General features: G+C 40.1%; 2 protein-coding genes and 1 long non-coding RNA gene across 9 annotated transcripts; 2 read left to right on the top strand and 1 right to left on the bottom strand.

Annotated features, from left to right (window-relative positions):
• Nucleotides 1-2,900: 2,900 nt before the first annotated feature.
• On the top strand, nucleotides 2,901-23,306 carry LOC307015563 (uncharacterized protein). Of its 7 annotated transcripts, XR_013801586.1 has the most exons (15): nucleotides 15,952-16,027; nucleotides 16,376-16,956; nucleotides 17,160-17,235; nucleotides 17,504-17,783; nucleotides 17,864-17,914; nucleotides 18,004-18,057; nucleotides 18,164-18,237; nucleotides 18,350-18,421; nucleotides 18,680-18,881; nucleotides 19,065-19,160; nucleotides 19,250-19,412; nucleotides 20,964-21,057; nucleotides 21,201-21,345; nucleotides 22,244-22,370; nucleotides 22,677-23,306. XR_013801586.1 is itself a non-coding variant. In XM_079644252.1 (10 exons), the coding sequence occupies exons 4-10, from the start codon at nucleotides 17,607-17,609 to the stop codon at nucleotides 19,646-19,648; spliced, it is 666 nt and encodes a 221-aa protein (XP_079500378.1). In that variant the 5' UTR covers nucleotides 15,952-16,027; nucleotides 16,376-16,956; nucleotides 17,160-17,235; nucleotides 17,504-17,606; the 3' UTR covers nucleotides 19,649-20,512. The 7 variants fall into 7 exon arrangements, 1 of the variants encoding a protein (XP_079500378.1); XR_013801582.1 differs by lacking the exons at nucleotides 18,680-18,881; nucleotides 19,065-19,160 and adding an exon at nucleotides 2,901-3,022 and having other exon boundaries at nucleotides 16,755-16,956; XR_013801583.1 differs by lacking the exons at nucleotides 18,680-18,881; nucleotides 19,065-19,160 and adding an exon at nucleotides 2,901-3,022.
• On the bottom strand, nucleotides 11,467-15,223 carry LOC307015566. The gene is made up of 2 exons (XR_013801589.1): nucleotides 13,408-15,223; nucleotides 11,467-13,101 (listed from the first exon to the last, which is right to left on the bottom strand). It is a non-coding gene; the product is annotated as an uncharacterized lncRNA (long non-coding RNA).
• Nucleotides 11,739-12,713, top strand: LOC307015562 (uncharacterized protein; the record flags this gene model as incomplete). Its single annotated transcript, XM_079644251.1, has 2 exons — nucleotides 11,739-11,786; nucleotides 11,904-12,713. 2 exons carry the CDS (start codon nucleotides 11,739-11,741, stop codon nucleotides 12,711-12,713), a joined length of 858 nt encoding a protein of 285 aa, XP_079500377.1.
• Nucleotides 23,307-24,026: the final 720 nt, after the last annotated feature.

Genomic DNA, 24,026 nt, shown 5'->3' with positions numbered 1-24,026 from the left:
CAGCAGTTGCGTGCGCTTAGGGGATCTGGAGAAAAATGCTGCAAGGCCATTGAGGCTGGCAAAAAATACCTTGCATTCTTTAAGCTTTGAGGCCCCTTGAGTCAGTACTAAATGTAGTCGATGTGCATAGCAGTGAATGAATAAGGCCATAGGTGCCCTCTCCTTAACTTTAGCCTGCACCCCGTTTAGTCCAGATGCCATGACCGCTGCGCCATCATAACACTGTGCCACAACTTTATCCAGACTACATTCATATTCCTCCATGAAACGGAAAATAAGAGAGGCAATGTCATCAGCTCGCTTGCCGCTTGTAGCATCTTCAAATCTGACAAACCGCTCCTTGACACCTGTGTCCGTCACATAATGCAGGACAAGTGCCAGTTGTGCTACATTACCCAAGTCTGTCGTTTCGTCCACCATAACAGCGACAAAGGGTGCTTTTTTAATCTCCATTTTGATCTCTTCTCCCATCACTTCAGCAATAGCATAAATCAGGTCGTTTTGTATTTTGCCTGACGTCCCAGTAAACACTTTGTTTGTGGACAGGTGGTAATGCAAGTCTGTGTTGTTCTCAGCAAGCAAAGAAAGAAGCTCCACGTAGTTTCCTCTGTTTCTGGACTCGGCGCTTTCATCGTGTCCCCTAAATGAAAGTTCCTGTTTACCCAAAAACAGGACACAATCAATCAGTCTTTTCAATATTTCCCTATTTTTGTTCACCCTTTCGTTGTGGAGCTCCGTTTCCCGGCGCACTTGTTCGTTGAGCTGTAGATCCACTCGGGTGTCCCCAAAGGTTTTCAAAAGCACCATTGCTTGTAAGTGCCCAGCTGTGCTTTGGTGTCTCGTTGCTGCCTTGGTTAGATAACTCAAGTTTGCAAATCCAGTGTGGCTCCAAACACCAAATCGATCAGTTGCAAATAGCAGGCATTCCCAGCAGTACAATTTGCAGTGCCTCTCGGAGGCTGTGAGCCAGGGGTACCGCTCGTAGTTAGTGATTTGAAAGTGGCGGACAAACCCTTTCCCCCGCTGTGATAGGCTCGCTAGCGTCGGGGTTGGCCGTTCTCTTCTCACGATGTCTAGCTTTTCTTGAAAAGTTCGTCTTGAAAATGGCGTTGTAATTATATCTGCGACCAAATCGATCTCTTCTCCTCCTTCAGCCATTGTGGGTTGAAAAAAAACAGCTTGTAGAAATCTACACAAATTAGCTCGTTCAAATTCAAGTTCAGTTTGCTAGCTCTACATAGCTCTGCCTCTCAATAGTGCGTATCCAATCAAAAGACGTGCACGTGCTAACGTCATCGTACGCCTGCTAGCTGGCCCGTTGTCGCCAACTCAAAATCTGATTGGTTAACGCCACAGTTTTGTTTCCGTTCACTTTAATCTACAGGCGCCCGCACTGTTGATTCTGAAGGCCTAAGGGCAGATTTCTTGGACCCTGGCAACACATTATGGCTGAAATATGATTGGATAAAAGCTCTAACATAAAGGCCAACCCTCCAAATCTCGTTCTGAGGCTGGAAGCAGCGCAACCAAGAGGAAAGCTATGAAATGAAGAGAATAGACTACAGGGAATAATTTAATACATATTTGTGGAAAAAATATATCAAAATTTAATTTATATTCTGATGATGTTTAGGCCAGCAGAGAAGGCCTTGCTGGCCCTGACGGCCCACCGCTGGCAAAATGTGCTAATAACGTTATTCTGAGAGTTATTTTCCTCGGCATTATGAACGCGCATCTAACCCACGGGACCGCGCCGCCCGGCACGTTCATGTTACGTGTTCAGTACTACATGAGTTTCTCTTTACCCATGGATGCACAATAACAACGGACCATATCGCCTTACTGCCAGCCCACGGAGCTGTAATATTGGATATATTGCACATGTTTGCTGTAATTCATCATTTGTAAAATATTATACTACATGGGCTGTATGATGTAAATCTCGTCAATTCGCTTTTAACGGTAGTGCCTCTCAACCACCGTAGTGTCGTGTCAGGTGGGCGTGTTGTGTAGTGTCGTGTAGTAATAAGGCTTGTTTGAAACAAGCAAGACCTGCGCAGACCTGCGCAGACCTGCGCAATTTCGATCAACGTCTTGCTAGTGCGTTGCATGATGGTTAGTCATTTTGTCCGACTTGCTCTGGAGGCTCGTCTACATGAGACGTTGAAATCTCGCGGGACAAAGACGCCCGCAGAGCGAGGCGCGGCGAGGTGGCGCAGTTCCTCTCCACGGGCTGCGGAAGCGAAATGCTTGATGGGAAACGACTCGCTGGTATCTCGAGCTGAGCGCTCATTGGTGGTTTTTACCACGTGCTGGTGATGAAACTCTCCAATTGGCTCGGCAAAAGTTTGTTGTTGTTTTGTGTCAGTTTTACGTCGCCCGCTCCATTAACATTTTTCATAATTGTTCCACAATGTTTATCATCATGAAATTAATATCTATATATGTTATACTATACTTGCACTGCTTACCGTTTTCATACTTTATATATCTTAGCATATTCATACACACTGTTCATACTGCTCACAGAGTATTGTATATTCATACCCCTTACTGTTTATTCATCATTCAATTAATTCTATATTTTATTCTGTAGATTGTGTACATTACTTTTCATTTTACTGCTTGTTGCACTCCTGGTTGGAAGCTAAACTGCATTTCGTTGTCTCAGCACCTGTAATATGTGCAATAACAATAAAGTTGAATCTAATCTTGACCAGGAACAAATGTATTTACTTAGTACATATCTGACATTAACGATTAAACACATGTGTGCATTCTTTATAAATGCAAACCGAGTCAAGCCGACTCCGGAGGTGGCGGTATGCACCTTAAAGTTGTTTGCAATCCGCCAAAAAACCGAGAGAAGAAGAAGAAGAAGGCGAAGAAGAAGAAGGCGAAGAAGAAGAAGGCGAAGAAGAAGAAGGCGAAGAAGAAGAAGCCGACTCGGAGCTGTCCGACTTCAGGCGAGCTTTTTGAGACCTCCCCCGGCTGCGATCGGCTATTCTCGTCTACTTTCGAGGTGAGCCGCAACGCGTCTCAAACAAGCCTGTTGTGTACTGTCCGCGGCCGCAGCTAGACCATATTAGCCGCAATCTGTACATATAACCACCCTATCTGGTCTGACCTCTTCAACCCACTGCAATCCTATTATTACAGCAAGCATTTCTGCTGTATACACTGATAATTGATCAGATGTTCTTTTTAAAATAGATATTTTAAAGTCTGGGATGTATATGCCAACTCCAACACGCTCTTCCTTGTTCTTAGAGCCATCTGTATACATTTGTAGGTAATTGTAGTACTTTTCGTTCAGATACATACTTGTTTTAATTCCCACTTCATTTATTTGCCACTCTTTTTTCCTTTCTATGATATTCATATCTATGTTAGCTTCTGGGAACAGCCATGGGGGCACACTGCTAAATGGAGTTGCTTTGGCAAACGTGATATTCTCCACTCCATATGCCCTCGTTCTTTCCTTACTCGTCCAGCCAAACCCACGTCCCTGGAATTTTGCATATTCCCAGCAATCCTGTAATATTCTGTTTGAAATATTTTCTTCTCCACTACCTTGTAGTCTGACCCAGTATGACAGAGCAAGTTTCTCTCTTCTGATCTCCAGAGGTGTCTCTCCTGCTTCTATCTGAACTGCATTAATAGGGGATGATTTTATTGCTCCAATACAAAGCCGCAATGCTTTATATTGTATTCTATCAATTTTTAAAAGCGATGTTTTTGCTGCTGCTCCATATACTATACAACCGTAATCTATTGTGGACCTCATAATTGATCTGTAAATGTTTATTAATGCTTGTTTATCTGCGCCCCAGTTGCATCCAGCTACAGCTCGCAATAAATTTAATACTTTTTTGCATTTTGTTTCCACTTGATTAATATGCATTTTCCATGTGTATTTGCTATCAAACCACAGTCCTAGGTATTTGAACTCATTCACCTTTGTCATTGGACGCTCATATAGTGTTAGCTGTTGGCCATCAATCTTGCGTTTGTTTGTAAATACCATGTAGCATGACTTGCTTTCTGACATTTTGAATCCCCAGTTATATGACCACCTCTCCACTTTTGTAATCGCTCTAGCTATATTCTCCATTACGTATGGGGCATTTCTTCCCCTCATCCAAATAGCCCCATCATCTGCGTACAGAGCCGATTGTATGCATGTGTCTAAGCATGTAAATATATCATTAATCATGATGTTAAATAATATTGGACTGACTGCACTCCCTTGGGGAATACCATTTTCTATTTCAAAATAGTTGGAAATATCTGCTCCAACCTTTACTCTAAATGTCCTGTCTGTTAAAAAGGCCCTTACCCAATTGTACATTCTCCCTCCAATACCCATTCGACCCAATTTGATCAGTAACCCATCCCTCCACATAGAGTCATACGCCTTTTCAATGTCAAAGTACACTATTGCCATTATCTCTTTCATTTTCAATGTTTTTTCCACATCGTTACTCACTCTTACTAGTGCATCTATTGTGGAACGCCCTTTACGAAATCCGCTCTGAAAACTACTCAGCAGCCCTTTCTGTTCCAGTACATGTGAGAGCCTACGGACAATGATCTTTTCCATCCATTTACATAGGTGTGATGTAAGAGCTATTGGTCTGTAGTTACTAGGGTTAGCTGTATCTTTCCCTGGCTTATTGAATGGTAGCACGATTGCTGTTTTCCACACACTTGGCATATCTCCTTCTCTCCAGATATATTGAAAAGACTCAACACCATTTTCATAGTTTCCATAGGTAATTGTCTAAACATAGCATAGCATAGCTGGTCTTGTCCTGGGGCTGTATATCCTGTACCTTGTAAGGCTATTTTGAGTTCTGACATTGTAAATTCCACGTACAGAGTCGACCTATTATCCTGTCTCTTCTCCTTCACGTTTTCATTCTCTGCTAGTAACTGCTGTTTTTGCTGCCTATGCATATCACTGAGATGCTCCCCACTATGTACTGCTGCAAGTGTCCTTCCTAACATATCTGCCTTCTCTTTATCTGTCACTGCCAGCCTCTCCCCATCCACCAAGGCTGGAATTTTAATGGATTTCCTTTTCCCACTCATCCGCTTAAACATGGACCAGACATCACCCCATTTAACTCCTCTGCCAATGGTAGAACAAAATTCTCTCCATGTTCTCTTTTTTGTATATTTAATTGTCCTTCGAGCAGATGCCCTTTTCCTTTGAAACTCAATAACATTATTTTGCGTCATGTTTTTCTTTAATTCTCTAAATGCATTATTTCGCTCTTTAATAGCCCTGCTGCATTCCTCATTCCACCATGGCACCACTTTCTTCCTACCCTTGATTGTTGTTTTGGGTATACTGTTCTCTGCTGCATTCAGTATATGTTGCGTTATTTGGCTTGTAATGACCTCTATGCTTCCCTCTGATGTTAGCAGGTGTACCGACTCCTCACACCATATCCTACATTTCCCCCAATCAGCTTTAGCAAAGCACCACCTGGTTATTACACCTCCTTCCTGCATATATACATTAGTATTCATTTTAGTAAGCACTGGATAATGGTCACTTCCTACAGTGGAGCTATTCAAAACAAACCATTCGCATGTATGAACCAAACAGTTTGACACTAATGTCAGATCCAGGCATGAGACTTTCCCCCTGTGTACATCTACTCTTGTGCCATGTCCATCATTAAGGCATACTAGTGTTCTTTCCTCCAGCATTTCTTCCACTATATTTCCGTTACTATCTGTATGGTTGCTGCCCCATAGACTGTTGTGTGCATTGAAATCACCACACCAAACTTCCTTCCTATGTTTATTGCCTGCTATTTCTTTAAATATATCAGTGGTTAGATTTTTACATGGGTTGTATAAATTGATTATCCTAATGTTATCTTGTTTCCTAGGGTTGCAAATTTCCACTATAATACACTCTTCATCAGGAGATTTCACCTCACTATATGCCACACCATCTTTGAGAAACGTGGCACACCCTCCACCATTTTGACTATTAGCTCTATCATGCCTTATACAGCTAAATCCTGGAATGACAAAGTCTAATTGAGGTCGTAACCAGGTTTCTTGCACACATATTACCTCAGGGACCACCTCTAGCTCATATATATATTTCTTGAATTCTTGACCATTAGCTATGAGGCTTCTTGCGTTCCACTGTAGTATGTGCAGAACCATGATTAAGGATCTAACCCTCATCCTGATTTTCATTTTCCCAAGCTCCATTTATAGCTAACATTGCATGTATCTGATCTGCTTTAATATCTTTCATGTCTAGGAATTTTCCAGCTGCCTCCACAATGGCTTTGATTCTATCACTTTTCTTTTTTAACTGTAATGCAACATTTACAGTATGGCATATGAATACCACAAAATTCACCTTTTTCACTCCTAGAACATCATCATCCTCTTTACTCTTGGTGGCGCTGTGGGGTTGGATTTGAAGATTACTTTTTGGTGTGTTCCTGCCATTTTGTATTGTAATGCTCTGCTCCATTACACTAGGGGTCTTATTGATTGTTATTGTTCCCCTTACTTTCTTTATTGCTTCTGCGTATGAAACTTTGTTTGTAATCTTAACCCTCTGCACCTCTCTGGCCTCTCTCTGCACTTCACATCCTCCAAACGCAGCACTGTGATCTCCTCTGCAGTTACAACATTTAACCTTTGCATCCTTTTCACATTTTCCATACTCATGTTTTCCTCCGCATCTCGCACACCTTAGCTGCCCTTTACACTGCTGCGCTGTGTGCCCCATTCGTTGACATGCGTAACACCTGAGAGGTTTGGGAATGTACTCCCTAACAGTGAAGTTCAAATATCCCATTTGTACTGCCTTAGGTAATGTTCTCTCAAACTGAATGAGAACTGATAATGTTTCTTTGAATGTGCCATCTCGTTTGCTTTTAAGCCTTGTGAGTTCCACTATTTTACCTCCTGTTAATTCACTTTTAATATCTTCCACTGACATGTCCAATGGTACTCCTGCAATTACTCCTCTCAGTTTTGCCATTGCTCCTGGTACATGCGCCTTCATTTTCTCCCCATTCAGTGAGTTCATTCCCAGAATCTTTTCCTGCTGCTGTTTGTTATTGGCATGTATCAAAACCCGCTTGTTGTTCATGAATTTAGCGAATTTAATTTTTCCAATCTCTTTTTCAATTGCTTTTGTAAGTTTAATCGGGTGGTAATGCCCACCATCCTGATTGAATTCAATTACAACTTTCCACTCGTGTTCTAGTTCTTTATCCAACATTGCTTGGCTGACACTTTGACTGATTTTTGATTTTTTGCTTTGATTAGCCTTGTCGGCTTCACCCGACCAATCCGACCACCTTCTAGCTCTTTCTGAACTATCTCTTTCTTTCAAAGATCTTTTCTTCCTCGCAGCTTTGGATATCATCCATTCCATATCGTCTCTTTGGCTACCATCTGAGCTGGTTGACATGATGAAACACTCAATGTACAGTTTATGCAAATCCGCCAAAAAATAACAGTCCAATGCTACCGTTTCTGTATGTATCCGAGTTTTCCGATTCTCTCTGAGCTTTCTGTCACGCGTCTCCGACTTCACTTCCACTTCCGGGTTCACGCTGGCCTGCTCTCGCGCGCGGAGAAATGTTAGGAAGTGGGCGTACCGTGTCCCAGTAACGCCAAATCTAATTGGTTACACCCCTCCTCTTTTATGATTGGCCGTTGTCTGGATTTAAACCTAAACCAGGAAGTCCCTCCAACCTCCAACGTGATGAAATATGGCTGTGGAAACGTCTCACGTAAGTTACTTTACTTTACTAATGATTATTTTTAATAAAAGGCAGGCTTCTGTATTCTGTGGTTATTCCACAAGAGCCGTTCTTACTTATAAATGGATTGAGTTTTTTAGATAATACATTTTTATACATATAAAAGTATTTTCCAAAGTATTCAAACAATTCTATTATAAAGATAAGAACCAATTAACTTTTCGGTCTTGACATATGATAATATAAAATGTAGCTTTCAAAAACAGAATTTGGAATTAATAATTTTGATTACTTTAGCAAAATATTTTATTCACAGATGTCGCTTTTTCAAAATGTCCCCACTTTTTATTGCCTTTCTCAAATAAATAATACTATACAAAAAAAGTATAAAATGATGCAAATGTAAAAAAGCCCAAGAATTTTGCAAGTTTCTTGGCACTTTCATTTCTGAATGAACTCTTTTTTTTCTGTTCAAATGCCCTCAGCTTATTTTTTGGAATGTTTATGATGATGTTTATGTGCCTTAGTCTGTATTTGACATAATTTTTTCAATAAAGATTTACCACATTTCTTAAAAATATAATTAAATACTATTTAATACTTTATTTTTCTTCACAGCATATTCTGAAACGGCAGATCCTGGAGAGACTCCTGTCAAAGTTTGAGCTTGCACTCATTCGAGCACCACTTGACCTGGATTTGCTGGAGTTTGCATGTCGCCAGGAGCTGTACCTCCTGCAAGCACTTTCGAGACATGTTGACATACCGCAAGGAATAATCCAAGCTCTTCAAGAGCTGTTTGGACTACTTTGGCTATATTTAGATTCAGAAGCCCCAAATACAGCAGTGGGATCAGTTATTGGTCGAAGAGGACCTCCTAAGTTTGAAATTGAGAGGCAGCAGTTGGTTGAGATGTTGGGGACAAACCTATCGGTGCCTTGCATTGCTAAGCTGCTAGGTGTTTCTTCCAGCACAGTCTTTAGAAGGATGAGAGAGTTTGGCTTATCTGTTTCAGAAATGTATAGCTCCATCAGTGATGAGGGGTTGGATAACGTGGTCATATCCATCAAGAATGACATGCCCACTGCTGGATACCGAATGGTCAAAGGACGGTTGTTATCCATTGGTCTACGTGTACAATGGACAAGAATGGCTGCCTCAATGCATCGAGTGGATTCCATAGGCATCCTCTCCAGACTGGCTAGTCTGGGCTGTGTTGTGAGGAGAACATATTCAGTGTGAGGGCCTCTGTCGCTTGTGCACGTGGATACCAACCACAAATTGATACGGTAGTGGTATTTATATTTCGCTAAGTAATTAAGAAATAATCCCTTTGTAATGTCCCAGTTTTGGAGAATCAGTGTTTCAATTCCAGAGTGCTATAACAGTTTGTTCTTTGGTTTTCCAGTTATAACATTGTCTTATTTGGTGGAGTGGAAGGGTATTCGAGAAAGGTAAGACTGCATTTCACTTCAGTAGACACACATTAAACAAACATGTATTTTTTGTACGAGTTTACGACTAGCTACTTAAAACCACAAAAGAGGTCCCAACGCTGTGTCCTGGCTTTGCTTAAGGAATTTGGTCCAAATGGAGAAAGTGTATGGACTAAAAAGGAAGCAGCAAAGTCAAAGTAGATATAAATGAGATTTTGTGCATTTCCTATTTTTGCTGCACAAGTATTATGAGTCAGTATACTGTATGTCAGTATTGTTTGCTTATTTCTATTGCAACAGGAATTCTTTAATCTCTGCCTTTTTTTCCCTATAATACACAGTTTAACAGAATGCTTCCTAGTTATTGTGTGTAATTGCCCTATTCTTAAATATTCTCTGCTTTTCTGCAGGTAATGTACTTAGGTGCTTCGACCAACAACTGTCCGTCAACAGCCTATGGCTTCTTCTTAGAGGCAACACAAAGACATGGAGTGCCTTTAAGGTGAATTCACAGAAAAAAGCACTCTTTGGAGAAATAGATCAATACTGTGACACTTTTGGATGAGTATTTTCTTTGACAGTCCTTTGGTCAACTGTGTACATTTCAGGGCCAGAGGAGACCAAGGAGTAGAAAACGTACAGATCGCGAGATTCATGTTTTCGGTTCGCGGCACCGACCGTGGAAGCTTCATCTCTGGTAAAAGTGTTCATAACCAGAGGTAAATTGCAGCATCTTTAGTAACTCAATTAGTGAGGTGAACTTATCTGATGTGTAGACCAAGCACCTTGCACTTAACCCATGCTAGGCCAGCATAAAAATAGATCACTTGAACTGGTTTTCCCTAAACCATGTATTTTCATCCATAGGATTGAGCGTCTTTGGCGTGATGTACGAGTCATTGTCATCAACAAGTACTCTGCGATACTGCTTTCCCTCGAAGAGGATGGTCTGCTCGACATCTCATCAACAGACGACCTCTTCTGTGTGCACTACATCATTCTTCCCCGACTTCAGATGGACTTGGGGATTTTTACAGAAGGCTTGAACCATCATCCACTCAGCACTGAACGGAACCAATGTCCAGAGCAGTTATTAGACCCTCCAGAAAAACGCGATTCTGCGATCGCAGAATTTACCGCATAATCAGCAAAATGGCGCAGATCTTTAAAAGGCCGCATAATCCCCGCATTTTTCCACACATAGTTGAGAAGAAAGAAAAGTTAGCTCGTCTTGACGTGACGTCATCAGCTCGCGGGGGGGTGAGATTAAAATAGCCCAATTGCTTTTACAATAAATAAACATTGAATGTGTTTAATTGAATAGTAAAGGGGTTTAACGTTAGTGGCAGGTTGTGTGTGAGAATAAATAAGACAGCCCAATATTTTAAATTGTTTTTATTCTTTTCCCCCGCATATTTAGCATATTTCGCAACTTCCCGCAATTTCACCGCATAAAATCACATAAAAACCCTGCATGTTTAATCGCATAATCAAGGATTTTAGCCCGCATAATCAAGGAATTTAGCCCGCATAATCAAGGATTTTTGCCCACGTTTTTCTGGAGGGTCTAAGTTATGGCAACTTGGACTGATGCAGACAAACATTGATCAGCCGGAGAGCCCAGAGGTATTGATCTCGTTTCAGTATTACATTACATGTCACTTGTTAGACGCTTTTATCTAAAGCGACTTACATACTCAGTACTGTGGGCAATCCCACAATAGTAATTACTTACGATTTACTTTGTGTAATATACATTGTCAAAAGATTACTTTCTTTCCCTACTCTTGGCATGACCATTTTCTGGGCATTTTATTCAGTTTGTGTTATTTTAACTGCAAAAATAACACAAACTATTACTTGATGTCATTGTTCCACATTGTTTATAAGACATTTATTTCACCAAAGTGTTCAAAACCTCTGTTATGGTTATTAGGAGCCAGATGTTGACTGGGAAATTGCTGCTGACCACGATGGAGAAGAAGAGGATGCAGGGATTGTCGTCCCCGAATTCGACTGCCCTTTGAGTCCAGAAGACACAACTGAACTTCAATCAGTATTTCAGCAAATTGACCCAAACACTCCGGTCAAGGAACTGTACTTACTCTGCCGTGAGTATATAGCTGAAAGATGTGGCTCTTAAGAAATACAGCTCCCTTGAAGGACACAGATGAGGTAAAAGTAAAATTCCTGTGTTCAAAGTGTTACTTAAGTACCAAGAGTAAAATAAGTCATGATGCTGATTTCAGGATAGAGTAAAGTTACTTGGCACAACTGGTGACTGGGTTTTTATTCCATTAAATTGAAACAATTGACACAAAATACAGCTCAAAACTATAATGGTTCCCCAACTTCACCATTTGTTTCCAAAACATTTTGACTAGAACAGTATGTCACTTGAAAGTTTGACTGTATTCTCATCTTGAACAAATTAAAACCTTGTCAAATAAAGTGCAATAAAGACTGTCTAACCCTAACCAGAAAACATTGATTCTATGACTCTTATGAGCGGCTAAACTCCCTGCTACTCATAACAGCCTGTGATATGATGCTCAGGAACTCTGGATATGAGCCGAGGTGCCTTGTCGGAAAGGTAATGGAGTTGGAGCATGCATTCACTACGGGAAAGCATACCGTGTGTGTACCATAGCCCACGCTGCAATCATGGTCGAACTCAATTAAGATTTTAAACATCTCTCTCTCTGTTGAGGTGATGGGGACGTGTGCCTGCATCTCTGCTTGCCTAGCAGACATCTCTCGGTGGATGTCTGCTCATCACCTCAAGCTCAACCTTGACAAGACTGAACTGCTCTTCCTTCCGGGAAAAGATTGTCCCACTCTTGACCTAACAATCAACATCGGCACCTCTGTTGTTTCCCCGACTCAGACTGCAAGGAATCTGGGTGTGGTCCTAGATAACAAACTGTCCTTCACTGCAAACATCGCTGCTACAACCCGCTGCTGCAGATACACGCTTTACAACATCAGGAGGATACGTCCCCAGCTGACCCAGACATCAGCGCAGATTCTGGTCCAGGCTCTCGTCATCTCACGCCTAGACTACTGCAACTCCCTCCTGGCTGGTCTACCTGCATGTGCCATCCGACCTCTGCAGCTCATCCAGAATGCAGCGGCTCGTCTGGTCTTCAACCTTCCCAAATTCTCCCACACCACACCGCTCCTCCGCTCCCTTCACTGGCTTCCAGTAACTGCTAGAATTCACTTCAAGACACTGGTACTTGCGTACCATGCTGCGAATGGATCTGGCCCTTCCTACATCCAGGACATGGTTAAACCGTACACCCCAGCACGTGCACTCCGCTCTGCATCAGCCAAACAGCTCGCTGCACCCGCACTGCGAGGGGGACCCAAGTTCCCGTCAGCAAAAACACGTGGGTTTGCTATCCTGGCTCCAAAATGGTGGAATGAGCTCCCCATTGAAATCAGGACAGCAGATAGCTTACACATCTTCCGACGCAAACTGAAAACTCATCTCTTTAGACTCCACTTCGAGCGATAGAATTACTAACAAAGCACTTATATACTAATAAAGGGCTGGCTTTCTAAATGCCAGTTGAGTAGCACTTGAAATGTTTGGCTCTATGAAACCTGATGTACTTATATGATTCTGTTTTCTTAAAGGTTGTATCTTCCTGGTCGAATGCACTTATTGTAAGTCGCTTTGGATAAAAGCGTCAGCTAAATGCAATGTAATGTAATGTAATGTAATGCCTGCCCCGTAAGCCATTGAAGGAAGCAACCAACAGTGATCTTGGGTTTTTCCTTCATCTCCTCTTCATCTTTTGCCGCTTCACCTGTAGACTCTGTCTCTCTTGAGTCTCTTTCATCACTCTCTGTTATCTTCACAGGGGTCCCCCTCTCTTCAACCACGAAGCTCTTTTCTTCCTCTAAAAACAAGTTGAAAATGAATACAAAGAAACGCATATATTCACCTAAGCAATGTCAATAAATATGGCTATTGTTTTTAAATTGTTTTTTTATGTGGATATTTTGAAGAAGAAAACCTCATTAGCCAGTCCTGCTTTAGTTATCATTGTTTCATCGCAACCATCATGATGCAAAGTTGTGTTTAAACTGAGACATGTAAACATGAATAAAAAGGGTATGCAAAGCTGTCATTGAGTTGCCTGTCGTAATCGGGGGTAAAATTCAAGAACAAATATGTTTATAAAATGTCAGGGCAGTAGTATCACCTTCTTCTTCAATGTGTTAGATGAAGTCTTGTAAAAAGTTAACAATCTTCGATTCCCTCTGGCGTCGCAGCGAGCCCAGCTCGCTGAAGACTGGAAATATGGCTCCCATCACGAATTCAGCATCCGGCTTGGAGAGAGGAAAAAACAAAATGATGTATGCTCAAAGTTGGATGAGCTTAACCCTTTAATTGCCAGACCAAGAAAAAAAACTATGGAAAAATTATTTGTTTGCATTTTTTTATCAAATGGGACACACATAGCACATTTAAAAAAAAAAAGGTATCAATATTGATATTGATATAAAAAGTAATGTTAAGTGTTTTTCATAATAAAAAAAAAACGTGCTCATCTTAGTGTAGATGCTGAATTGGGCTAACAGGAAACCACTGGCCTAACAGCAAATGTCTATATCCTGTGTTGGCCTAACTTGCATGCATGAAAGCTGCTATATAAATTATTATCACTCTTTCACTCTGAGACTCATAAGGCAGTATAGATGTAGTAATAATGTAATATAAGATGTAGTAATATTACCATGAATCTATCTATTTACCATATTGTATTGGAAAACATCTCTGAAACTCTGAAAAAGTTATATTGCTAGTTTAGTTTGTTAAAACTTTTTTTGTGCATCAAGTTATCTAATTATGTTCAGTCAGTGCTCTGACATTAAAATATGTCAAAAATGATATGGTTACCTTACAAAAGTTGACCAAAAAGAGTGATTTCTTCAGCAGTGATTTTTTAGCATGCCAACTTTCTCAGTGGAAAGCTGAATGGCTTTCTGTTCTAACCACAGTGACATCTAGAGGTTGTTTTGGGCATAACATGTCAACCAAATGGTAGAGATGGCTGAATCAGGTAGAGTTAAACTTTTAAAACATTTTTTCAACAGGATATCAAGACACAAAATGTGCTCTACCAAATGGTGGCGCTGGCTGTTAAAGGGTTAAGGTTTGAGGCTTCAATATTGCTCTCGCGCGAGTGCAGTTTAAGTGCTCGCGAAAATAATATATGTCCGTGGCTGCTTGACTTGTGCTCGCGTGGATCTCATATGCCCTCGCGATTTATGACAGAGATTTGCCGCCATAAGTGTAGACTAGACTTGCTTACAGAGAGCACCGGAACGCCGCTCCAGCTCTTCAAATATTGCAGTACCCATAAGGAGCCGTACACATGCTGCAGTGTTTGCATGGCTGTGTCTTTAGTTGTAAGCACAGTGGCGGTTTGTTGTTATTAGCATCTGGATAGCTAGCTATGCTAACGAATTTAAAGAGCTTTTCTACAACCAGGTGGAAGAGAGCTCTCCCCTGAGAGGCTCAAATAACCTCAGCTCAGTGAGGTTAAGGCACACCTTGATATGATCATTATAATTATTAATTAGACATTAGAGACTAAATGAAAAACAGGTATAAAATACTATATGACAGTAACAAAAACGTTTTTTAAAAATAAGTGATTTGTAAAATATCCAAAAAGAAAAATCTGCTTACAGTTCTGTTTCAAATGGGTGTTGAGAGATGTATCCATAGATCTCCTCATGTTGCTCTGAAAGTGCACCAGATTGATGCTTTTAACTTCAATATTTAAAAAAAAAATCTTCCTGGGGGAGCATGCCCCCAGACCCCCCTAGAGGAGGTTAGGTCTCCATCACTTAAATCATGTTCACATGGATACTAAATACATTTGCACACATCTTGTGTCCATATCTTTCTGTTTTGGTGGTCATGCCACACCGTGCACATGCATGCATGCATGCGCGAGTCATGGTAAGATATCTGGATTAAGAGGTTGCTTTTCCTTTGCACAGCATGAAAGAAAGGCCAAATTAATTGGCTGTGATTTTTTTTTTTAAGCAGAGGTTGAGTTCAATAATTTGTACGGCCCTCGGAGGATGTTGTAAAAATTGAAAGGAAAAAGGTTCCCCACCCCTGCTGTAAATAATAATAAAAACCCTTGATTTATAACTTAACATATATGTCTCTATTGATCTGAGTATATTATAAAGAACAGTTAATTGAAGCATTATAGCAGAGGCCTTTGTCAGATGGTATATTACGCTGTTTTTTTCCTGCTTCGAATAGTTCTCTCTTTTTTCACCATACCTGTGTTTGCATCACTGATATTGACATTGCATTATTTACAAGCCACGGTATAAGAAGAAAGTGACACAGCTGTCAGCCCGCAATAATAAAAGTTAGCTAAAGTTAACTGTTAGCAGATCTGGATAAACAAGACGACATGTCTTTGCACTGTGATTGTGACAATCAATTTGACTATTTCTTGTTTGTGTCTGTTTTAGATAGATAGATAGATAGATAGATACTTTATTTGTCATTGTAAAAAGTACAGCGAAATTACATCGACTCAAAGTGCCAGTGTGCAACAACAAGGCAATAATTTAAAAACAGCAAGACAGTATAGACAGTATAGGAAGACATGATCCATTTGCACTTGAAGCGTTATTTGTCTAAAGTGTTCATTTATGTGCATTGTCCCTATTGAAATAAATGATTAAATGAAAAATGCTATCTATTTTAACAGATAGAGTTACAAAATGCTGCCAGGCGTGTCGTTGAGTTGCTGAGAAGTGCCTTGGCTGAACCAACTTCTCAAAATCGTAAGTGAAACTAGGGGTAGATCACTTGTCTTCACAGATTCATCTCATGGTCAGTCGTTTACAAAAAATTACAGCTGCAGTCTTGGCCGGCGGAAGCACGCCGAGGTGTTTCAGTGACAGTTTTACCAACCTATATTAAAACCAGAGTGAAAAACTGAATTTCCCCATGGGGGATAATTAAAGGTTCATCTTCTTCTTGTTCCTCTTCTATTTATTCTTCAGAGCTTGTGACTATCTGGGTAATGTTTAATTAATGAAGCCTTTATATATTCTAACTACTTTACGTATTTAGTACTCAGTTTATATAGATTCTAGGGAATCATAGACATCTTTAAATTGTGTTCACAGATGAAGTACAGGTTCAGGGAGAGCAGGTGGAGTTGGGCAACAGACAGCCTACTATACAGGGACAGCAGCAGTCTGCTCTTGGCAACAGGCAGCAGGCTGGGACAAGGCAGCGTCAGGCAGTCCAGGGGCAGAAGCAACAAAGGACCCCTGGCTTTCCTTCTACAGCAGGAAATACAGTGGACCAAAATTTGGGCCAGGTTTGGATCCGTTAGGAAATAAAGATAATTCTGAACTGAATTGCCATTGTAATAACTCGGCAATTGACTATAATTCAGGGTATTTTTTCATAGAAATTAACGCTCTTCAGATTGTTTAGAATGAATATATTGTATAACAGCTTCTTAAATGCGTCACTTACACATTGTTTTCAACTCCTCAGGGCTTTCCCCGGCCTACTCAAATCGGGTAAAAGTTATACCCCATCTCCCAAAAGAAGGGCTGTTAGGTCAACCCCAATCCAGTTCTTTCTGCTCAATAAGAGCACAGAAAGAACACCAAAGTCATCGGATGAAATGGTCCTTCTCCAGGCTGGACTTGGTAGGAGGACTCTCAATATCCCCGAAAATGCTGACCACTCCCAGGTAAGATAGAACAAATAGTAAGGGAAGGAGTCAAGATAATATAAGAAGCACTTTATTGATCCCAATTTGGGGACATTTTTTGTGTATTACTGTAGTTTCCCAATCCACTGAAGTACTACTGGTCACAAATCAGCTTCAACAGTGGTGACATGTGTGGAGGGTTATAGTTCTAACTGCACACTTGTTTTGCTCTTCCCACATAGATATCATATATACTTATGGAATCATATTCCAAAATGGTACCATTGGAAGGGGCCTGGATGCTACATAAAGCTGCTGGTAAGATACAATCTCCCTTATTAAATTCAACTGTGGTCTAGTATTTCTGCAGTTAAATCCTATTTATACCCTCTATCTTCTCCTAAAATAGCTGCTCTTATAATAGCTCATTAATGCCCTTGATGGTTAGCATATTTACCTACCCTCTTGTTTTTAGCAATCCATGAGAAAGCCTAACACTCCAAGTGTGCATCTTGTTAAAATCAACTGCCTCCCCTAGAACATTCTGTGCATTAAATAACATCAACTTGTTTGTATTCCCACATAGGAGGATCAGGTCAGTGGAAATTAAGTGTTTTGGCACCTGAGGCAGAGGGTTACACGGGGCCTACCTTGCCAAAGCTTTAGGTGGAAAAGGCTGTCTCTATATAATGCCCATCCAGGACACTTTGGACACCTTCTCCTTGCCCTACTCATCGAAGGAGTTCGAAAATATGCCAAAAGCCAGATGTGCCACGTGTCATCTAAGCATGCCTGTCCAGCTGTTGGCTTTACATGCACAAGAGTGTGAACCAAGCAGCTGTTCTGACCGCATGGATCTGGAACCGGTAATGTTATTCCACAAATAACTATGCAGGATCATTATCATCCTGAATCGACAGCTTTTTTAACTGGTTACAATTTTCAGGATCTGGACCCAGATTTAGATGAGTCTCCAGCTACAAGCAATCCTGGGAATGTAAGCTCACTAATATTGTAGGTGTTTGTTTCTAAACAATTTTCATTGTATGTGTCATTAATTGGCAGTCTTTCTACATTTTATTATAGGCTTCTCCAAGTGTGCTCCCGTGTAGGACCTCCTGTTCTAAAATCGATATTAAGGTAAAATCAGGGCATTATTTATCAATTACATTATTGCAGATGATGAAGGTTTCTGCATCTCAGTAATTCACTTGAATATTTGCTCTGCTTTTCTGTATTTTTAAAGGTGGCCTGTCCATTGTGCTCAGAGTTATTTCCTGAGTATTTGGTTGAAATACATGCCAGCACTTGTAGAGAAAGGTTTTTTTTTCTCCTATTATGCACATTCTTTATATACTTTTTTCTTTGCATTGTTAGATATTGTAAACCATGATTAAGGTATGCCCCATTGAAATATTTTTTCCCTCATCAGTACATTGCAGTCGACACAAATTATCGATTTGGAAGAACATGCCAGTGAAGAACTGACAGGGCGAGAGAAAAGGTAATATGCTTAAAATGTACCTGTAATTGCTTATTTAAAAAAAAAAACGTCCTGCAGTTATTGTGTTCACTATTTGTGTTAATTGTACTGTTCATCAGTTGCCCTGCATTGTTATTGTTATGCCTTGAATATAATTTAAAAGATGCCACTTTACATCAGTCAGGGGTCGTCAGTTTACTCAATGATACAAAAGGGGTCTCTTAAGGGAAAACGTTTTGGATCCAGTTGTCTAATCAACTTCTAATTGTTTCCTTCAAGTCTTGCTGAAGCCATCGAAACACTTAGTGGACGAGTGGACACAACGACACTCTTTAATGTTAGTGTCACTAGGGAGGACATGTTTGAAAGGGGTTTAGGGCAGTGGAGACGTCAGAGGTCTTCTCCCAAAAAAACCTCCGAGTGTCTTTCATTGGAGAGTCTGGAATTGATCATGGGGCTCTCAGGAAAGAATTCTTAACAGGTATATGTTTACCTCCTTATAATAAATGAAAATATTCCTCAGTGTGTGGCGGTTCTCTGGTTGCATGCAATTTCTGTGCTTGCACAGGTTAAGGGCTTTGCATGACGCGTGCTGTTCTTTAACATATACATTGGTCAAATTGAGATTATCAATGTATTGATCCACTTTTCCTTTCATTTATAGAAATGATGGCAGGTGTTGAAAGGAAGTTTTTCAGGGAGGGAGTACAGGGAAAACCCCCAAGTACTCAATTACCGACTACCACAAAGAGCATTTCAAGTATGTAGAATTGTGTTCTGCAATGTCTTTTCGATGTTTATTTCATTTATTAATAATGTCTATGTATTGATTAAACTTTGTTAATGCAGGACAGCTGGAGAGATTATGGCAGTCAGTATAGTACAAGGTGGTCCTCCACCTAACTTTTTCAGAGAGTGGTGCTATGGATACATATCCACTGGGGAGATTGATAGAGATTCCATTTCCAAGGAAGATGTGACTGATCCAGAGCTCAGCCAGCTTATGGAAGAGGTAATATTTGTCTTCTCCTCAGATACTCCTTCATATAACATGACGTTTGTTTTAGTATGGTTGACACACACACCTCTTTGTAGTGTGAATATTTTCTAATTCTTAAAATAAGCTAAGGCTCCCATGAGTTACTGTGTGATACTGTTTTTCTAAGTGCAAAGGTTGAGATAGCTGAACCTGAAGCTATGTACGACCTTCTGGATCGGATAACAGCATGCGGGTACAGTGGTCCTTGAAGAATTATTTGAATTATTTGAAGTATTAAAGTACCGTGTTATGGCAGGAAAGTTAAATCTAGTATATTCATTTTAAAGTCACCTTATATATATTCATGTGTGTTCAATTTGAAGGGACAAAGTATATTTTCCCTCCCCAATATATTGAGGTGAAGTCTTTGTGTTCAGAGAGGGATGTGAGCAGGGGACATCCTTATTTGGGGATAGCTCCAAAACTCTGGAATGTTTCCCTCATAAAAGAAGAGGGTGCGTTACACATGCTTAGGGCAAATGTGTGTGTTTTTATTGCAGTAAATATATGTGCTGCGTGATTACTGTTCAACCATATACCTCTGTTTTTATTCTTTCATGCGTGGGTACTAAATGGCTACAAACATTGTTGAGAAATTAGCTTAAACATGTTTTATTACTCTATATGAAATAGAAGCAGCTTTTATGATAGGGACGAGAGAGCTGGGGGAGGGGACATTCTTCTTAAGATTTTCAGCATGTCAATTATCAGGGAAATCTACTTGTTTTAAATAGAGGTGTGTGGTTAATTACTTTGTATTAATAATAACAGTATGTGTAAAGGAAGCTGGAAATATACAATGTGAAACCTTTTATTTGAAGTAAAGATGTGAACAATAGCTCAAACAAATAGAAAGGCTGCAGGACAAATGAGTGTGTTCTCTATATTGGGCCTGTGTGAAGTTTGACTATTTGAAAAGCATCTCTAATACTGCTTAAGAGCATAGGTAATGTGTTCCTCGTTATTATTGATATGAAAGTAATTTACATGTATTACGTATATTTAGCCAACTATAACAACTATATCTTAAAACATACTTTTAACTTGTGTGTGGTAACCTGAGCGGGGGAAGATGGACACAGGGACAAAGGGCCATAAAGGGGATGTGTGTGTGCTGGCTGCAAGATGTGAAATAAGATAAGGAAACTTGTTGTTTAGAGCAGGTTCGTACCAGACACCAAAAGGTATCTGGTTTTCGTCAAACTGAAAGAGACTTTTTGTTTCCGGGTTTCTTCTGCTGTATCGCACTGATTGGGTGCGACAGGCCATGTGTTGGTCTCTCCCAATAAGATGACCTCTGGGGGAAAGCACGCACACACCTCCTCCTGTGTTTTAGTATGAAAGCCTGTGTTTTCCTTTGGTTCGCGCTCTTTTTCTTCAGGCTGACCAGAGAGTAAGACAGGAGAAAGAGCAGGAAGTACTTCCTTTGTATTTGTATTGTTACTTTGTATCATTAAAACAAGATTATTGTTTAACTTGAATTCTGGTGTTTCTTAATCCCTTCCTTTTTACGAATTTACCCAGTTTACCAAACGACACGCGGAGACGAGGTTGGTTTTAAACATCCTCCTAATCTCCAACATCCTGCAACGTGGGAGAGGAAGGAATGCATAATAAAGTATGTACATATGCTAAGTGATTTAACCCATAACAACCCATGTTTAAAACCAATCAATCAACTTCATATAGAGTGTGCAGTCACTCTTTCCCTTTTTTATGAATGATTTTATATTATTGCTGTTATCTGTTACTGAATTATAGGGCAATTATCTTGCACTCATCGGTCCGCACTCTACCAATGCTGCAGCAGATATGCTCAGGCATGAAGCTGTATGGCTTGTGTGAGATGATAGTACAACAACCACAGCATTTCAGGGATCTGTTCGTCGCTGGCCTTCATGAAAAGGTCAGTATTATGTCTCCAGCTGATTTTACCACTGAATTTCAAACCTTAACCCTTTAACAGCCAGCACCACCATTTGGTAGAGTACATTTTGTGTCTTGATATCCTGTTGAAAAAATGTTTTAAAAGTTTAACTCTAGCTGATTCAGCCATCTCTACCATTTGGTTGACATGTTATGCCCAGAACAACCTCTAGATGTCACTGTGGTTAGAACAGAAAGCCATTCAGCTTTCCACTGAGAAAGTTGGCATGCTAAAAAATCACTGCTGAAGAAATCACTCTTTTTGGTCAACTTTTGTAAGGTAACCATATCATTTTTGACATATTTTAATGTCAGAGCACTGACTGAACATAATTAGATAACTTGATGCACAAAAAAAGTTTTAACAAACTAAACTAGCAATATAACTTTTTCAGAGTTTCAGAGAAGTTTTCCAATACAATATGGTAAATACATAGATTCATGGTAATATTACTACATCTTATATTACATTATTACTACATCTATACTGCCTTATGAGTCTCAGAGTGAAAGAGTGATAATAATTTATATAGCAGCTTTCATGCATGGCATACAGCCCAAAGTTGCACACAGATGAGCAAGTTAGGCCAACACAGGATATAGACATGTGCTGTTAGGCCAGTGGTTTCCTGTTAGGCCAATTCAGCATCTACAGTAAGATGAGCACGTTTTTTTTTAATTATGAAAAACACTTAACATTACTTTTTATATCAATATCAATATTGATACCTTTTTTTTTTAAATGTGCTATGTGTCCCATTTGATAAAAAAATGCAAACAAATAATTTTTCCATAGTTTTTTTTCTTGGTCTGGCAATTAAAGGGTTAAGCTCATCCAACTTTGAGCATACATCATTTTGTTTTTTCCTCTCTCCAAGCCGGATGCTGAATTCCTGATGGGAGCCAGATCTCCAGTCTTCAGCGAGCTGGGCTCGCTGCGACGCCAGAGGGAATCGAACATTTTTAACTTTTTACAAGACTTCATCTAACACATTGAAGAAGAAGGTGACACAACTGCCCTGACATTTTATAAACGTATTTGTTCTTGAATTTTATCCCCGATTACGACCGGCAACTCAATGACAGCTTTGCATACCCTTTTTATTCATGTTTACATGTCTCAGTTTAAACACAACTTTGCATCATGATGGTTGCGATGAAACAATGATAACTAAAGCAGAACTGGCTAATGAGGTTTTCTTCTTCAAAATATCCACATAAAAAAACTATTTAAAAACAATAGCCATATTTATTGACATTGCTTCGGTGAATATATGCATTTCTTTGTATTCATTTTCAACTTGTTTTTAGAGGAAGAAAAGAGCTTCGTGGTTGAAGAGAGGGGGACCCCTGTGAAGATAACAGAGAGTGATGAAAGAGACTCAAGAGAGACAGAGTCTACAGGTGAAGCGACAAAAGATGAAGAGGAGATGAAGGAAAAACCCAAGATCACTGTTGGTTGCTTCCTTCAATGGCTTACGGGGCAGGCAGACGTCCCCATCACCTCAACAGAGAGAGAGATGTTTAAAATCTTAATTGAGTTCGACCATGATGCAGCGTGTGCTATGGTACACACACGGTATGCTTTCCCGTAGTGAATGCATGCTCCAACTCCATTACCTTTCCGACAAGGCACCTCGACTCATATCCAGAGTTCCTGAGCATCATATCACAGGCTGTTATGAGTAGCAGGGAGTTTAGCCGCTCATAAGAGTCATAGAATCGATGTTTTTTGGGTTAGGGTTAGACGGTCTTTATTACACTTTATTTGACAAGGTTTTCATTTGTTCAAGATGAGAATACAGTCAAACGTTCAAGTGACATACTGTTCTAGTCAAAATGTTTTGGAAACAAATGGTGAAGTTGGGGAACCATTATAGTTTTGAGCTGTATTTTGTCTCAATTGTTTCAATTTAATGGAATAAAAACCCAGTCACCAGTTGTGCCAAGTAACTTTACTCTATCCTGAAATGGGCATCATTACTTATTTTACTCTTGAACTTGGACGTTCAGTTGTGTCTTCTGGACTCAAAGGGCAGTCGAATTCGGGGACGACAATCCCTGCATCCTCTTCTTCTCCATCGTGGTCAGCAGCAATTTCCCAGTCAACATCTGGCTCCTAATAACCATAACAGAGGTTTTGAACACTTTGGTGAAATAAATGTCTTATAAACAATGTGGAACAATGACATCAAGTAATAGTTTGTGTTATTTTTGCAGTTAAAATAACACAAACTGAATAAAATGCCCAGAAAATGGTCATGCCAAGAGTAGGGAAAGAAAGTAATCTTTTGACAATGTATATTACACAAAGTAAATGGTAAGTAATTACTATTGTGGGATTGCCCACAGTACTGAGTATGTAAGTCGCTTTGGATAAAAGCGCCTAACAAGTGACATGTAATGTAATACTGAAACGAGATCAATACCTCTGGGCTCTCCGGCTGATCAATGTTTGTCTGCATAAGTCCGAGTTGCCATAACTTAGACCCTCCAGAAAAACGCGGGCAAAAATCCTTGATTATGCGGGCTAAATTCCTTGATTATGCGGGCTAAAATCCTTGATTATGTGGGCTAAAATCCTTGATTATGCGGGCTAAAATCCTTGATTATGTGGGCTAAAATCCTTGATTATGCGGGCTAAAATCCTTGATTATGCGA

This window comes from Notothenia rossii (assembly GCF_949606895.1).
Source record: "Notothenia rossii genome assembly, chromosome: 8".
Taxonomy (NCBI): Eukaryota; Metazoa; Chordata; class Actinopteri; order Perciformes; family Nototheniidae; genus Notothenia; species Notothenia rossii.
The sequence above is the reverse complement of the archived record's forward strand: the minus strand, read 5'-3'. Positions and strand labels throughout refer to the sequence as shown.